Raw genomic sequence first — 15959 nt, 5'->3', positions numbered from 1 at the left:
TTACCAAAAAAATTACTTTAATTCCATATAATTATTAATAATTAATTGTAAAAACATTTCCTTCTTTCTAATCCCTTCTCTATGTACGCACCAATACGAAATTTTGTGGTTGGATTACTACTTTGTAAGATTTTTGGAAGCAGCAAAACAATCCCATGTAAGTAATTTTCCCTTAAATCAAAGAGCACCGGAAACTTTCAGAGAAAATGGTTAAAATCTTGATCCTCATCCCTACAATGAGGCGACACATACCGACCATCAGGATGTACTATTCCCCTGTCAAACACCATTTGCCTGCTCTGGATTGGGGTGCAATTCGCCCTAAGCCGAATCCATTGACATAAGATCATAGCCGGAAAATTAAATTTAAAATAAATTTCCTCTCCAAAACTAGGTTTAGCCTGATTATAATGATTCAATGTAGTAGAATTTAAAACCAGTCTTTGCCAATACTGAATTTCTTGACCCTCTAAGATAAATCGTACCTGACTTACTAAATTTGTTGGTAGATCAGGGGAACCAAGACCGTCATTCCATAAGTAAGGCATTCCCACTTTTTCTAGTAATGACCTAGTTTGGGATGGCCACGACGTTTTCGAACCATAGCTCAACATCTGATAATAAGCAGCTCTTACTAGTCTATCTTCATTACACCTAATTATCTTCAACCAAAATCTAAGCATTAAAATAGACCTACGTAGTTTTAACGAAAACAGGCCCATATCACCTTTCAGAACCTGTGAATGAGTTGTCTGATGCAATCCAAACAGTCTTTTATAATACTGGAGCTGGAGGGACTCCAACTTCTGTGCCGCTTCTCCGCCCCAAATCTCCGCTCCATATTCTAATACTGGTAAATTTTGGGTATTAAATACTCTTTTCTGCATTTTTAGGTTTTTAATTCCTATTATCGTCGGATGTCTGAAAATTGCAGACATGGCCACTTTGCCTCTATTAATTAGCTCATCAACATGACTCTTTAAACTTCCATTTTCCGATAAAACAAATCCTAGATATTCTGTTATTTTACTTAATTTAAGTTCCTTATTATTAAATTTATATTTATAATTATCTTCGCCACTTGTTTTCCTTTTTTTAAAAATAACAACTTCACTCTTTTCAACATTCAGCCTTAGTTTTTTCATCTGCAAATATTCTTCTATAAGACTCAAAAGCGTCTGCAGATCTTGCGGTGTGCTAGCAACCAAAGTAACGTCATCTGCAAATAATAGTATTGATAATTTATGGGTCCCTAGACTAACATTCGGAGGCCATCTATTCTCTAGATAATCAACAACATCATTTATAAAAATATTAAACAATTTAGGAGAAAGAATGCTGCCTTGTTTTACACCCAGCTTAATATTAAAAAACCTAGAAAACCTGTTACCAACTAACACGATTCCACTCACACAAATATACATACTCACTATCAACCTCACAAACAAATGAGGGAGGACAATTCTAAACAGGGCATCCTTTAATAGCTCTCTGTCGACACTGTCGAACGCCTTGTGGAGGTCCAGAAATCCCACATAAAGACAAGTTTTTCCCTTTCCGTATTTATCAATTAATGCCTTTAAAATAAATATTGTATCTACCGTCCCGTGCCCTGTCCTAAAACCTCCTTGTTCTTCATGTATTATATTATTTTTATTTAACCATTTAGAAAGCCTTGTATCTAGTATTTTCTCCATTATCTTACTTAAAGCAGGGACTAGCGCTATTAAACGATAATTTATGTGCAACTTAGGGTTACCTCTCTTAAAAAGCGGCATAAGCAATGATCTCTTCCACTCATTTGGCCATTGTCCTGAAGTTAACGCCTTATTACAAAGAAAAACGATTATCGACATAAAAATTGAAAGAAAATTCTTAAATAACGTTATTGGTACACCATCAACACCCGCAGCCGATCCTCCTTTTAAATTCTTGAATACAAACTAAACCTCATCACTACTCACTTCCCCTACTAAATCATAATCATGTTCCTTCATGGGATAAACAACCATCTCTGTGGTATGTGTTACCTCTTGTAATTCTGCGCAATCACCTTCCAAGCTTTCTATGTAATCAGGCCATGAATTGGCGTCTGGAGCCACCTGTGTCTTTCCTTTTTCATTTCCAATATCATACCTTATATAACCCCCAAAACTTCTTAAAATCTTTATTTCTAAAATAGTTTGCAATATCCAGTTTCTTCTTAATCTCAAACTCTTTTTTTTCCTTTTAATTAACCTTTATAATCTCTTCTTTTATCTTTATATTCGGCTAATCTTAAACTTTGCTCTTCAGGTTTATCACATTCTTTTAAATGACTCAATAAATATCTGACCTTTTCTTTCATTAACTTACAGTCCAAATCAAAATATCGCTCGTTTTTATTTTCTTTTTTATTCAGATTACACGATGCTGCACAACTTCAAATTATTTCATTTAACTCCCGAATTTTACCTTGTATATCTTTTACATTTTCTTTTTACGCTTTCAACTTATTTTTTATATGCAGCTTCATAATCTCCCTTTACAAATTTTAACAATCATTATCATTTGAAGAATATTTAATTCGTTTTCCTAAGCCCTCTAATCTAAGCTCTCCATTAGATAAATTTCTAACTCGAGGAACAACATCCTGAAGCTTCTCAGTCTTCAGCTCAAGCTTAATAGCTTTATGATCGGATCCAACTAAATCTAGTTCATCAATATCAATCGATTCAGGTACAAATTTCGTATTAATCAGCGCATAATCTACAAAACTTGGAGTTGGGCCCGAAAGGCAAGTGAACTCGCCCAGACCCTTATCATTTCCAAACCTTCCATTCGCAATGATCAGACCATGTTCCCCGCCAAGCGCCAGGAGTTCTTCCCCAAACATTTATTTTTCTTTTTTCATCCTTATTACTTCGCGGTAATCTACAACAAATTGAGACCAAATCCCCTAAATCTGGGATTAATAAATCTGGAACCTCAACCTCAACGCCGGTATAAGCACTGAAATACCCCATCAAAACGCATTCAAAATCACTTTAACTTTCTTGTATTAGCGACAATTCATCATCTAAAATTTCCCAAGTATTTTCTCGATTATAAGAACTATTTCGTAGAGGGATATACACAACGTCCAAAATTAATCTCTTCCCACATTTAAAACAAATACGCACCCAAAGTAAATTTTCAGATCTACTATTAACTCTTTCATAACCATCAATAGCTGATGATTTAATCAAAACCAAAATACCACCATAATTTCTATTATTTTTTGCTGGTTTACGCACAACCTGTTCAACCAAATACCCTTGGAGATGTGATATAGGAGAATGATCGTTCCATGTTTCAATAAACGAAATCGCATCAAACGAAAGTAATTCATCATATAAATAAGGCAGCTTATCACGTAGTCCTTGTATGTTCCATGACACTAAACTCAGTATATGGCTCTTTATTTCCTATGCGTCTATGCTTTCTGTCAGTGCATTTATATCACTAGCCACTTTTTGGAGTTTCTAGTTCCTGGGCTCTGTCGAAGAAAAGGCAAAATGGTAATACTCACGACTGCGACTATTAATATCTGTTAGCACTCGCTGACTATTATCAACAAAATTACGGGAAAAACCACTGCGAGGTCTTCTGTTAAATCCTTCTCTTGGAGAATGGTTTCCTCTGGGTGCCACGTTACGAGTGCCTGGTCGATGTAGGTCATTAGGGCTAATAACAGCACTAGCAGGTCTTTTAGTTGCCGATACTGCCTGAGAATAGGCTGTTGATGGTATCACTGTCTCGGCATCTCTATTACTGGCATCACTATCTAGCCCCCTCGGGATAACAGCAGGGTAATTTGGGAGTCTAGCACTAGGGGGTGGACCAATATTTTTAACTGGCGCCAAGTTACATTTAACCTCAATCACAGCCTTTCCATCGAACCTGAATAGTTGGCCTTGGATAAACAGCTTGTCACCTCGTAGCAATGCATCACGGCCGTCGTTCTGTGCAAGATTCATAATTTCCTTTAAGTGTTTACGGGCTTAATCTTCGGCACATGGATAGTAAACATTCTGAAATTTGATGGAATTATTCTGTTCTGAAGATAAAGTACAGGTTACTACCATTTAGTTTGAATATAATGGACGTATTTGTGCTGATTTAAAGTGGTATTGAAGAGTAATGGAAGAGAAGTCTGCATGAACACACTGACGAGGAAGTACCCATTTTTTTTGTAGTGAGCAAAAATCCGGAACCAGTGTCTGATGGTTTTCCTCAAGTTTACCACTATTTTTTGGAAATACTGTCGACTGATATAGGGTTAGAATAACAGAGAAATGGGCAGATAAAGGAGACCTAACAGTAATTAGCCGGTATAAATTTAGAATTGGTACTGATGGCAAGGAGACGATGTTAAGAAAACAATTCTTACTTTAAAATATGTATGATGATCCTAATTAACATATCATCCAAGGAGAGAACCTTTATCATCAAGTCTTTCGTCTAAATATCTTTCTTTTTCCAACTTAAAAGAAAAAAATTACAATTTTTGCCATGCTCTCAACCAATGCGTAAATCTTTGGAAATTGCCCCTATAAATTGACAAACAAATTGTTCTATAGATAGCATTCATCCCGGCCGTTGTTAGTTAATGACACAGCACGTGTTTAAACATAAAGCAGTGGCAGCATGCAAGATTTTCAGCACCTAACTGTCAATCATTCTTTGAATTTTGTGGACCCTGTGACTGGGGCCCACACACAAAATATTGAACGTCTATGGCGTTCAATGCGTGAAGTGATTCCCAAGTAGGGGAGATCTGATAAACATATGGCATTAAAAAAAACGGTATTTTCGCCACTGCTCATTAAAAAAACGGAATTAACAATGACCGGGATGAACGCTATCTATAGAACAACTTATTTGGCAATTCATAGCGGCAATTTCAAAAGATTTACGCAATGCGTTTCTAGGGTGGAAAAAATGAACCTTTTTTTCTTTTAAGTTGGAAAAAGAAAGATTTTTAGAGGAAAGATTTGATGATAAAGGTTCTCCCCTTGGATAATATGTAAACTAGGATCATTATACATATTTTAAAGTAAGAATTGTTTTCTTAACATGTCTCCTTGTCATCAGTACCAATTCTAAATTTATACCAATTAGGCTACGTAATATGTTAGTCAAAACCTTTATGTCTCATGAAAGTGAAAAATTCCAAAAATGTTCTCAGCGTTAAGTGGCTTCTTTCAGAAACTGACTTCTGTTATGACGCTAGGCTATGAGGTGGCCAGACTTTTTCGATATCTGGCATTTTCCTCCTTTCTCTATTTCGTTGGTATTTGTGAATGTTTGGTATTTAGATTTAAAGTTTGATAAGTTTAACATAAAAAAAACGTTTAGCTAGATTTTTTTCAGGCATGGAGGAGAGACAAAGATCTTCAAGAGGAAGAGCGTCATTGGATGCTGTCACTGAGTCTATGTTTGATGAAAGCTCGGAAGACCTCAGTAGCACATCTGGGTCAGAATATGAGCCTTCTGACAACAACTACAGTGAGGCTGAAGGCGAAGAGGAGCCCCAGGCAGAGACAACCAATCTCAGTAATGGTTCATTAGTCTTGCACACCCAACAAAGTAAGGATCATGAGGAAGAACCAAATGAAACTGATAAGAATATCACTGCAAATCAGGGAAACCCACGACAAGGAGATCAGAAAACTAGTCAGAGAAATGCAGATGGGGAGATGGGTAAAACCTGAATTCAACCCATAGTTCTGAGAGAAACTATCAAGATACAAGCCAGGGAAATGCAAATGTTTCTGAAGAAAACTTGAATACAAACCACGGTGCTGATGGAAACAATCAAGCAGGAATTCTCGAGTCTTCAGGAAAAAAGAAAGGACGAAAAAAGCTTTATGAGCTGAGCTGACAGGAACAAGGAAGGTTGAAAGCAAAGGGTGAAGAGCACATGACCCTCTCCAAGAAAGTACATAGTGCTAGAACTTTCAAGGACTGTTCTGAAAAATGTAAGGGGAGCTGTTTCGATAGAGTAGATAATGCAGCCAGGAAAGCAATGTTTGACTCTTATTGGAAAGCTGGTGACAAACTGGTACAACAGCAGTTTTTGGCTGGACTGATTAAAAAAGGTCAACCAAACCAAAAGAAAAAGAGAGTCGACGAGAACAATAGGTTAAGAAGTGCTTCCTACCAGTACACACTCAAGAATATCACTGGAAAAGTAGAAACTGTCAGTAAAACCTGTTTTATTGGGACATTCGACATCACAAATATAAAACTGAGAGGAATAGTTTCAAAGATGACTGAGTTTGGTGTAATCCAGACACCGCATTCGACCCCCGAGAGACAAGCGCACAACAGGTGTCCAGAAACTGATATGGAGTTTATCAAAAAACACATAAACTCTTTCGCGGCCTTTGAGTCGCATTATTAAAGAGCCCATACCTCCAGAGAGTACCTATCCTCGAATTTAAATATTGTAAAAATGTTCGACCTTTACAACGCAAAGTGTGAAGAAGAGGGTAGAAAGAATGTATCGATCAGTCACTACAAGAAAGTGTTCTATGAAAACTTCAATCTCGGATTCAAAGCTCCAGCCAATGATTCATGTGGCCTATGTGAAAGCTTGAAAATGAAAATTCAGGCAAATCCTGATCCTGGAAACCCTGCAATCATTCAAAAAGAGCAGCTGGACAATGCCTTCAAATTAGCTTAGGACAGCAAAAAGGAAGACAAAGAAAAAGAACTAAAATCAGGAGGAACTTTGGACGTTGGACATGCAACAATGCCTTCCAACCCCAGATGTTAAGGCGAAGTTAGTATTCTATAAGCGTCAGCTCTGGACGTATAATTTAACAGTGTATGTTTCAGGAGAAGGAGAGAAATCCCACAATTTTTTGTGGCATGAGGGACAGTCAGAAAAGGGAGCTAGTGAGGTTGTCTCCGCTTTATTTTTGTTGCTTGGTAAAATTCGGCCCAATCTCAAGCACATCGTTCTTTTCTCTGACACATGCAATGGTCAAAATAGAAATTCTATTGTTATTGGGATGCTATCTTACTTTATTTCCAAAGTTGCTGTTGGAGAGCTGGAACTAATTGACCAGAAGTTTCTCGAACCAGGCCACACGCATCTTGAATGTGATTCGGATCATGCAAGGATAGAGAAGGCCAAGAAAACGACCAACATTCAAGTCAATGTGCCTGCAGACTGGGCAAATGTCATCAGGACTGCCAGAGGCAAGATATCTATGAATGCTCATCAAATGAAAAAGGATGAAATCTTAGATTTTGTTGAATTCTTTAAGAAAGTCTTCGTCAGAAGAAACATTGACGTTGACAAAACAGAGTTCAAGTGGACTGACATCTGTTGGTTCCGGTAAACAAAGGAGTAAGAAATAGTGCAGTTCAAAACTTCCCACAAGAATGACGAACCATTCCGAACCATGAATTTACGAAAAAGGGGTAGAGTTGCTACTATCCCAGTTCTTTCTCCAAAATTTCCCAATGGCCACACAATCAGCAAAGCCAAGTACGATGACAAGATCTCTCTTCTTCCTTTCATCCTAGAGGATCTACACCGTTTCTTCAGAAATCTTCTGTATGACAATGCGCTTCGTGACTACATTCCAGACGAAGCTGAGCCTCCAGAAGAAGATTAATCATTCTTAAAGTGATTTTGATTCACTTTTTGTATTTAATGGATGCATTGTAAGCGAAGAAAATAAAACTCTGAAAGGACTTATGCCCTTTTTGCAAATTAAAAAATTCGAATTTTTAAAATTGTCATTTTGCAAAAAAGACATAAGTCCCTTATCTTCTAAATAAAAAACAATTTTAAAATTTTAAAATTTCAATCGAATTCCGCTCCAAAAATTAACTAGGAATCAGTCTCAAAAGTTTCAGGTTTTTTAAATTTTGATTTGTGAGAAAGATTTTTTCATTGTTTTTACTCTCCTATAAAATCATAAAAAGTGGACTTATAACTATTTTGCTTATCACCACATAATTAATAGAACACTTAAGCAGTCCAGCTCCATTCAGAATAGAATCTGTGGCTGTTATAGAACTCAAAGGAGGGGACTCCTGGACATTTGTTTAAAAATTTTTATAACATATCTAAAATCTAAGAAAAAATCTAACACAACAAGTCCTAGGGGCAGTGGAAATGACTGTCTTGACGGTCGTCCTATCTATGTGATTAAATAAAAAAAATAAGTTTTTTAAACTGAAAGTAAGGAGCGAAATTAAAACTTAAAACGAACAGAAATTATTCCGTATATGAAAGGGGCTGTCCTCTCCTCAACGCCTTGCTCTTTACGCTAAAGTTTGACTTTCTCACAACTCTATTTTTTTTTAAACAATAAAAAACTTTAGCGTAAAGAGCAAGGCGTTGAGGAGGGGAAAGCCCCTTTCATATACGGAATAATTTCTGTTCGTTTTAAGTTTTAATGTCGCTCCTTACTTTCAGTTTAAAAAACTTGTTTTTTTATTTAATTTCTGATCGTTTTTTAGTTAATGCAACTTTTATTTTGGCTCACCGTCATTGAATAAGTAAACAAAATTTGCATAAAAATGTTACTTTTCTTTTGCTAAATGGATGTCTCTAAATTTGGTTATGACGTAATTTACAAATTAACTTACGTAACTAACTTCTATATTCGTATATTTTTCTCCTAGCAAAAAATGCAAAGTTGCAGATTTTTGCAGATATGAGCTTGAAACCTATGTAATAGGATTTCTGATACGCTGAATCTGACGGTGTGATTTACATTAAAAATTTTTCAATTTTAGAGGATGTTTCCCCCCTCTTTAAAAAATTGGTTAAATTTTCTCAGGCTCGTAGCCTTTGATGAGTAATACTAAACTTAATAAAATTTATATATTTAGAATCAGCATTATAAACCCATTCTTTTGATACATTTATTGACATCAAAATTCCGTTTTTAAAAGTTTAGATGACTATTGAGCCGTATCGCTTGTGCTTTTATTGCTTTTTTTATTACGTATATGTCATTACGTATATGAGGGGGTTCTCCCCTTAGTCAATACCTTGCTCATTACGTTAGAAGTTAAAAACAAATTTAATTAACAAAACCCTGAATCACAAATGCCGTTTAGTTAGAATAGATAGCTCTTTTGAAATCACAAAAAAAAAAACTGTAGCTTAAAGAGCGAGGTTTTGACTTTGGGAAGACCCCCCTCATGTACGTTATAATTTCCGTTCGTTTAAAGTTCAAATGTTGCTTATTATTTTTAGTTGAAAAAAACTTGTTTTTTTTATATTTAATTTTTGATCGTTTTTTAAATAATGCTTGGAAATCCGGCGCCCCCTTCTTAGAAATGTCCCCTACGCCAAAGAAACTACCCCCACGGAAAGATTCTCCCGAGTAACCCCCTCCTCCAGCCCCATCCTCCAGAATAAAAATCCTTCCTGAAAATGTCTGTATACTTCCCAATAACCAATAAATAATGCTGGCAAGTCCGGCGCCCCCTTCATGGCAATTTCCCTTCCCCCATGAAAACTTCCTTCATAGACAGATCCTCCAACATAACCCCCGACAAAGCCCCCCCCCCCTGACTACTAGAAAAAAACCCTCCTGAAAACGTCTGTATACTTCCCAATAACCAATCCTATATGTTAACATTGGGTAGAGTTCATAACTTTTAGCCCTCCCCCCGGGGACTTCGAGGGATTAAGTCATCCTAACAGACATATTTATCATATGTTTCACCATACTGAACAAAATGGCTATCTCAAATTTTTGATCAGATGACTGGGAAAGAAATGTGCGTGGGAGGGGGCCTAGTTGCCCTCCATTTTTTTGGTCACTTAAAAAGAGCACTAGAACTTTTAATTTCCGTTCCAGTGAGTTCTCTCACGATATTATAGAACCCCTGCGTCGATACGATCACCCTCGGGGAAAAAAAAAAAAATAAACAAAAAAACAAATACACCCTCATCCGTGTCTTCTGGCAAAAAATGCAAAATTCCACATTTTTGCAGATAGGAGCTTGAAACCTCTAGAGTAGGGTTCTCTGATACGCTGAATATGATGGTGTAATTTTCATTAAAGTTTCATAACTTTTAGGGGGTCTTTCCCCCTATTTTTGAAAATCAGCCAAATTTTCTCAGGCGCGTAACTGTTGATGGGCAGCACTAAACTTGATGAAAATTATATATTTGAAATCAGCATTGAAATCTGATTCGATGTATCTATTTTGATGGCGCCCCCTTCTTAGAAATGTCCCCTACGCCAAAGAAACTACCCCCACTTAAAGATTCTCCCGAGTAACCCCCTCCTCCAGCCCCATCCTCCAGAATAAAAATCCTTCCTGAAAATGTCTGTATACTTCCCAATAACCAATAAATAATGCTGGCAAGTCCGGCGCCCCCTTCATGGCAATTTCCCTTCCCCCTTTGAAAACTTCCTTCATAGACAGATCCTCCAACATAACCCCCGACCCACCCTTCCCTCCCACTACCAGAAAAAAAACCTCCTGAAAACTTCTGTATACTTCCCAAAAACCAATACTATATGTTAACATTGGGTAAAGTTCATAACTTTTAGCCCTCCCCCTGGGGACTTCGGGGGATGAAGTCATCCTAAAAGACATATTTATCATATTTTTGACCATGCTGAACAAAATGGCGATCTCAAAATTTTGATCGGGCGACTTTGGGAAAAAAATAAGCGTGGGAGGGGGCCTAGTTGCCCTCCATTTTTTTTGGTCAATTAAAAAGGGCACTAGAAATTTTAATTTCCGTTCCAATGAGCCCTACCACGATATTCTAGGACCACTGGGTCGATATGATCACCCCTGGGGAAAAAAAAACAAAAAAAAACAAATAAACACGCATCCGTGATCCTTCTTGCAGCAAGAAATAGAAAATGCCACATTTTGACAGATAGATGATTGAAACTTCTGAAGTAGGTTTCTTTGATACTCCGAATATGATAGTGTGATTTTCATTAAGGTTATATTACTTTTAAAGGTTTTTTCCCCCTTTTTTCGAAAATCAGTCAAATTTTCTCAGGCATGTAACCCTTTGATGTGTAATCCTAAACTTGATGAAAATTATATATTTGAAATCAGCATTGAAATCTGATTCTTTTGATGTATCTATTGGTATCAAAAATTTGTATCGTTTTCTAGAGTTTTTCGTTCTCGATATTGGTATCGTTTTCTAGAGTTTCGGTTACCATTGAGCCGGGTCGCTCCTTACTTACAGTTCGTTACCACGAACTGTTTGAAAGTCAGTAAAATTTCAAAATATTAAACTAAACACACAGACGCTCATACACAAACAGATAGGATTTGATTTTCATTGTGACAGAGGCGTCAAAGTTTAAAGTCTATTCAGAAGTAACCTATGTAGTCAATACGGTCGTTGTTTGCTAATCCAACTTTTTTTATGTCACTTATGACAAACACCGATTACTAAGCTCATCAGACAATTAAGCATTTACTTCTCAGGTATTTTTGATCTACCGTCAAAGTTCTTATTTGTATGATCAAAGCAGCAAGGAATTAGGTAAGAACAAGCATACTTAAAACATTCACCAAATCGTGAAATCCAAGGTAAAGTTCTAGGCCATACTGGTTTCCCTATGCCAGTAGTAAGGGTGTATAAGATTTCATCAGTGATTTCAGGGATGTTATACTCCATATACACCATATACAGTGCAGTTTGACGAACACGTAGCAAAAAGCGGCCAATCCTTTTATATTATATACCTATAAAGTGAACAATCACGTTTTGAGAGTATAATTGAGATTATATAGCGCAAGCAGACTGGTTTTCGAAGCACTTTCATCATAAAGTTTTTTTTAAGCATTAATAGATACAGATCCTACATTCAATCCTACATTCACGCCTACATGGATATATGTGCAGTTTAACCGGTACATTGGCATGCCAGGGTCAGTCACCTATTACTATGAACGGTACTTGGCTTAGCAGACGGGTTTTTATGAGGTAACACGCATTTTTTGGGGTCAGTCGGTTAGAGAGAGTGGGTGGTTACTCCATATGGTAAGTTGAATAGTAGGTTTTTTAAAAAACTTGGCAAGGTATAATGTACACTAGTTTTTTCTAAACAGGTATTGCCTATAACTTCTAATTCAAATATTTTTTGATAACTTGATAGGTGATTTGAATAAAAGGAATTCAAATATTTTGTCTATGAAATAGAAGCTAACTCAATTTGCGAAAAAGGTATTCCATTTGCACAACTCTGATCTGATTGAATTGTCGCCGACAATGAGATGTAATCACTGCTAAGCCTTTTGCTATTGCCAGAGGGTTACCCAATTTACATCTTAGTGTTAACTGGGCGATGACTTAGTCTAATTGCGTAGGTACTAAAGGAACATTGAATATTTTTTCTGATTTTGTGTTTTCGCAATAAAATAGCTGGTCTTTAGCAAACTTAGCCATAGCTAGTTGAAACTCTGCATAAATATCTTCATTTTTAGTCTAATTGCGTAAGTACTAAAGGAACATTGAATATTTTTTCTGATTTTGTGTGTTTTCGCCAGAAAATAACTGATCTTTTAGCAAACTTAGCCATAGCTAGTTGAAACTCTGCATAAATATCTTCATTTTTAATCTAATTGCGTAGGTACTAAAGGAACATTGAACATTTTTTCTGATTTTGTGTGACCACCCGGCGCCCCAAAGACTCCTGAGCCTCCATTATAATACTTTTTAAGGCTTTAGTATATCTTTTCAGAAAAAATTATTATTTTAGGGAATTATTTTAGTGAAACAGTTAGAGACATTTTAAAAGATGATTTTAGAAAAGGACTTGAGGGTGAAACTCTGTGGTCGTTATAATACACAAATTCCAATTGAACAGTGTTGTGAGGTCCCTTACCACAACCCCAAAGGGCTCCGATCCCCCCACCCCAACCCCGAAGGAAACCCCTGGTCCTCAAAGGTTCTCTGGGCTCCCAAAGGGCCCCGGCGCCCCAATGGCTCCTGAGGCCCCCATTATAATACTTTTTAAGGCTTTTATTATATCTTTTCAGAACAAATTATTATTTTAGGGAATTATTTCTGTGAAACAGTTAGAGACATTTTAAAAGATGATTTAAAAGATGATTTATAAGAGGACTTGAGGGTGAAACTCTGTGGTCGTTATAATACACAAGTTCCATTTGAACAGTGTTGTAAGGTCCCTTACCACAACCCCAAAGGGCTCCCATCCCCCCACCCCAACCCCGAAGGAAACCCCCGGTCCTCAAAGGGTCGCTGGGCTCCCAAAGGGCCCCCGGCGCCCCAATGGCTCCTGAGTCCCCCATTATAATAATTTTTAAGGCTTTATTATATCTTTTCAGAACAAATTATTATTTTAGGGAATTATTTCCGTGAAACAGTTAGAGACATTTTAAAAGATGATTTAATAGATGATTTTAGAAGAGGATTTGAGGATGAAACTCGGTGGTCGTTGTAATACACAAGTTCCATTTGAACAGTGTTGTGAGGTCCCCAACCACAATCCCAAAGGGCTCCGATCCCCCCAACCCAACCCCGAAGGAAGCCCCCGGTCCTCAAAGGTTCTCTGGGTTCCCAAAGGGCCCCCGGTGTCCCAATGGCTCCTGAGCCCCCATTATATTACTTTTTAAGGCTTTATTATATCTTTTCAGAACAAATTATTATTTTAGGGAATTATTTCGGTGAAACAGTTAGAGAAATTTTAAAAGATGAATTTAAAAGATGATTTTAGAAGAGGATTTGAGGGTGAAACTCGGTGGTCCTTATAATACACAAGTTCCATTTGAACAGTGTTGTGAGGTCCCCAACCACAACCCCAAAGGGCTCCAATCTCCCCCCCCCAACCACGCAGGCAGCCACCCGTCCTCAAAGGTCCGCCCAGCTCCCAAATCAACTGAAAGTAAGGAGCAACATCAAAACTTAAAAACGGACAGAAAAGAGATTTTTACGTGAAAACAACTTAAACAGTGCCCAGCCCTCAGCAATCAGACATTAAATTATAAAAAATTTTCTTCAACTGAAAGTAAGGAACAACATCAAAAGTTAAAAACGGATAGAAAATAGATTTTTACGTGAAAACAACTTCAAAAGTGCCCAACCCCCACCGCGATCAGAAATTAAATTATAAAAAAAAGTTTCTTCAACTGAAAGTAAGGAGCAACATCAAAAATTAATAACGGACAGAAAATAGAGGCTGTGTGTTTTTTTTTCTGAACTTTCTGAGGGAGGAGAGGTTAACTATTTATTTTAAGAAATTAGTTTACGAGTAGAAAAATGCTTCACTACAGAAAAAGCTATTGTGTTTTTTTTTCTGAACTTTCTGAGAGAGGAGGACGGGATAACTCTTTAGTTTAAGAAATTAGTTTACGAGTAGAAAAATGCTTCACGTATTTTTACGTAAAAATAACTTCAACCGTGCCCAGCCCCCCCCCCCCCTCCCGCGATCAGAAATTAAATTATAAAAAAGTTTCTTCAACTGAAATTAAGGAGCAACATCAAAACTTAAAAACGGACAGAAAATAGATTTTTACGTGAAAACAACTTCAACAGTGCCCAACCCCCCGCAAGTAGAAATTAAATTATAAAAAATTTTCTTCGACTGAAAGTAAGGAGAAACATCGAAAGTTAAAAAAGGATAGAAAATAGATTTTTACGTGAAAATAACTTTAAAAGTGCCCAACCCCCACCGCGATCAGAAATTAAATTATAAAAAAAAGAATCTTCAACTGAAAGTAAGGAGCAACATCAAAACTTAAAAATAGACAGAAAATAGAGGCTGTTTCAAAAAGATTTAGGATTCATTAACTTTAGTGTTGCCAGTCAAAAGCTATGAGTTTGAGAAAATTGCCTGATTATCGAAAAAAATGGAGAAACAACCTCCAAAAGTCGACATGAATGGGATTGTCTTGAGGGGGGATTTTCCATGGAAGAGGGGGAGGGTATTTTTACGTGAAAACAACTTCAACCGTGCCCAGCTCCCCGCGATCAGAAATTAAATTATAAAAAAAGTTTCTTCAAGTGAAAGTAAGGAGCAACATCAAAACTTAAAAACGGAAAGAAAATAGATTTTTACATGAAAACAACTTCAACCGTGCCCAACCCCCCGCGATCAGAAATTAAACTATAAAAAAGTTTCTTCACCTCTTGAATACACAATACCGAAATTTCATTCAACTTTCATGTAAGAAAATTATGGAAAATACAATTCTCTAGTTCAAATGTGAAACTTAAGTCCAGTTTTGGATACTCATAATGATGAGGACTGATGATTCTAATTCAATATTTTTTTTCATAAAAACATACTTTTTTTAAACTTCGAAATTATTCAACTTTATTTTTTTATTTTATTATTTTTTTTGTATGTATCTTAAAATGACAAAATATGCTTACGGTTCAAACAATTGTACTCTATGATTTCTCAGAGACACGTTGCGGTTTTCCCACTGGTACTCTATTGCCGGTTATCGACACTACCTAGTCTATTGCATGCATTAAATCAGTATTTTTTACGCAGTGGAACGATAAACACATAAGTCTTATCTTTAAAAAGTGAAGATGGAGCATTTAAATAAACTTTGTTCACATGACAAGGTTATTGCAGCATTAAATACCGACAGGGAGAAGTATTTAAACTATAAAACAAGAACAAATGGTAGCACTATTGGAAATGTATGCATGTATTGTCATGACAGTAAGGAATTAAATTTCTTTGGAATACCGAAAAGATTCCATTGTACAAATGGTGGATATGCGAGATTGAGATATCCGGAGATGATTGCACTCAAAGGGAATGCCAACATAAAGATAATCGTTGATGAAAGAGGACAACTCCTTGCTACTGTTGCAGGTAACACATTACCTACTGATACATCCAATCGTCATCTTTTAGTTATTAGCTTTCAACGGAAGGTCAATAAAAGAAAGGCCTACTCTTCTACGAATATCGTAAACCATATCTTGGCTACGT

At 36.6% G+C, this 15959-nt stretch overlaps 2 protein-coding genes across 5 annotated transcripts in view; one reads left to right on the top strand and one right to left on the bottom strand.

The window, feature by feature from the left end:
- LOC148948267 (uncharacterized) overlaps positions 1–7554 on the top strand; it is an 86481-nt gene extending 78927 nt beyond the window's left edge. For both annotated transcript variants that reach the window (XM_089093848.1, XM_089093850.1), the window contains exon 2: positions 5395–7554. In XM_089093848.1, coding sequence (XP_088949974.1) covers positions 6771–7373 — 603 coding nt within the window. In that variant the 5' untranslated portion in view covers positions 5395–6770 and the 3' untranslated portion in view covers positions 7374–7554. The remainder of the gene's footprint in view (positions 1–5394) is intronic.
- Mct1 (Monocarboxylate transporter 1) overlaps positions 1–15959 on the bottom strand; it is a 354171-nt gene that overhangs the window by 295599 nt on the left and 42613 nt on the right. The window lies entirely within an intron of this gene.

Source organism: Artemia sp. Qi Xiang Cuo, chromosome 9, assembly GCF_049724085.1.
Source record: "Artemia sp. Qi Xiang Cuo chromosome 9, ASM4972408v1, whole genome shotgun sequence".
NCBI classification, from domain to species: Eukaryota; Metazoa; Arthropoda; class Branchiopoda; order Anostraca; family Artemiidae; genus Artemia; species Artemia sp. Qi Xiang Cuo.
This window is presented reverse-complemented; position numbering and strand designations above follow the sequence as displayed.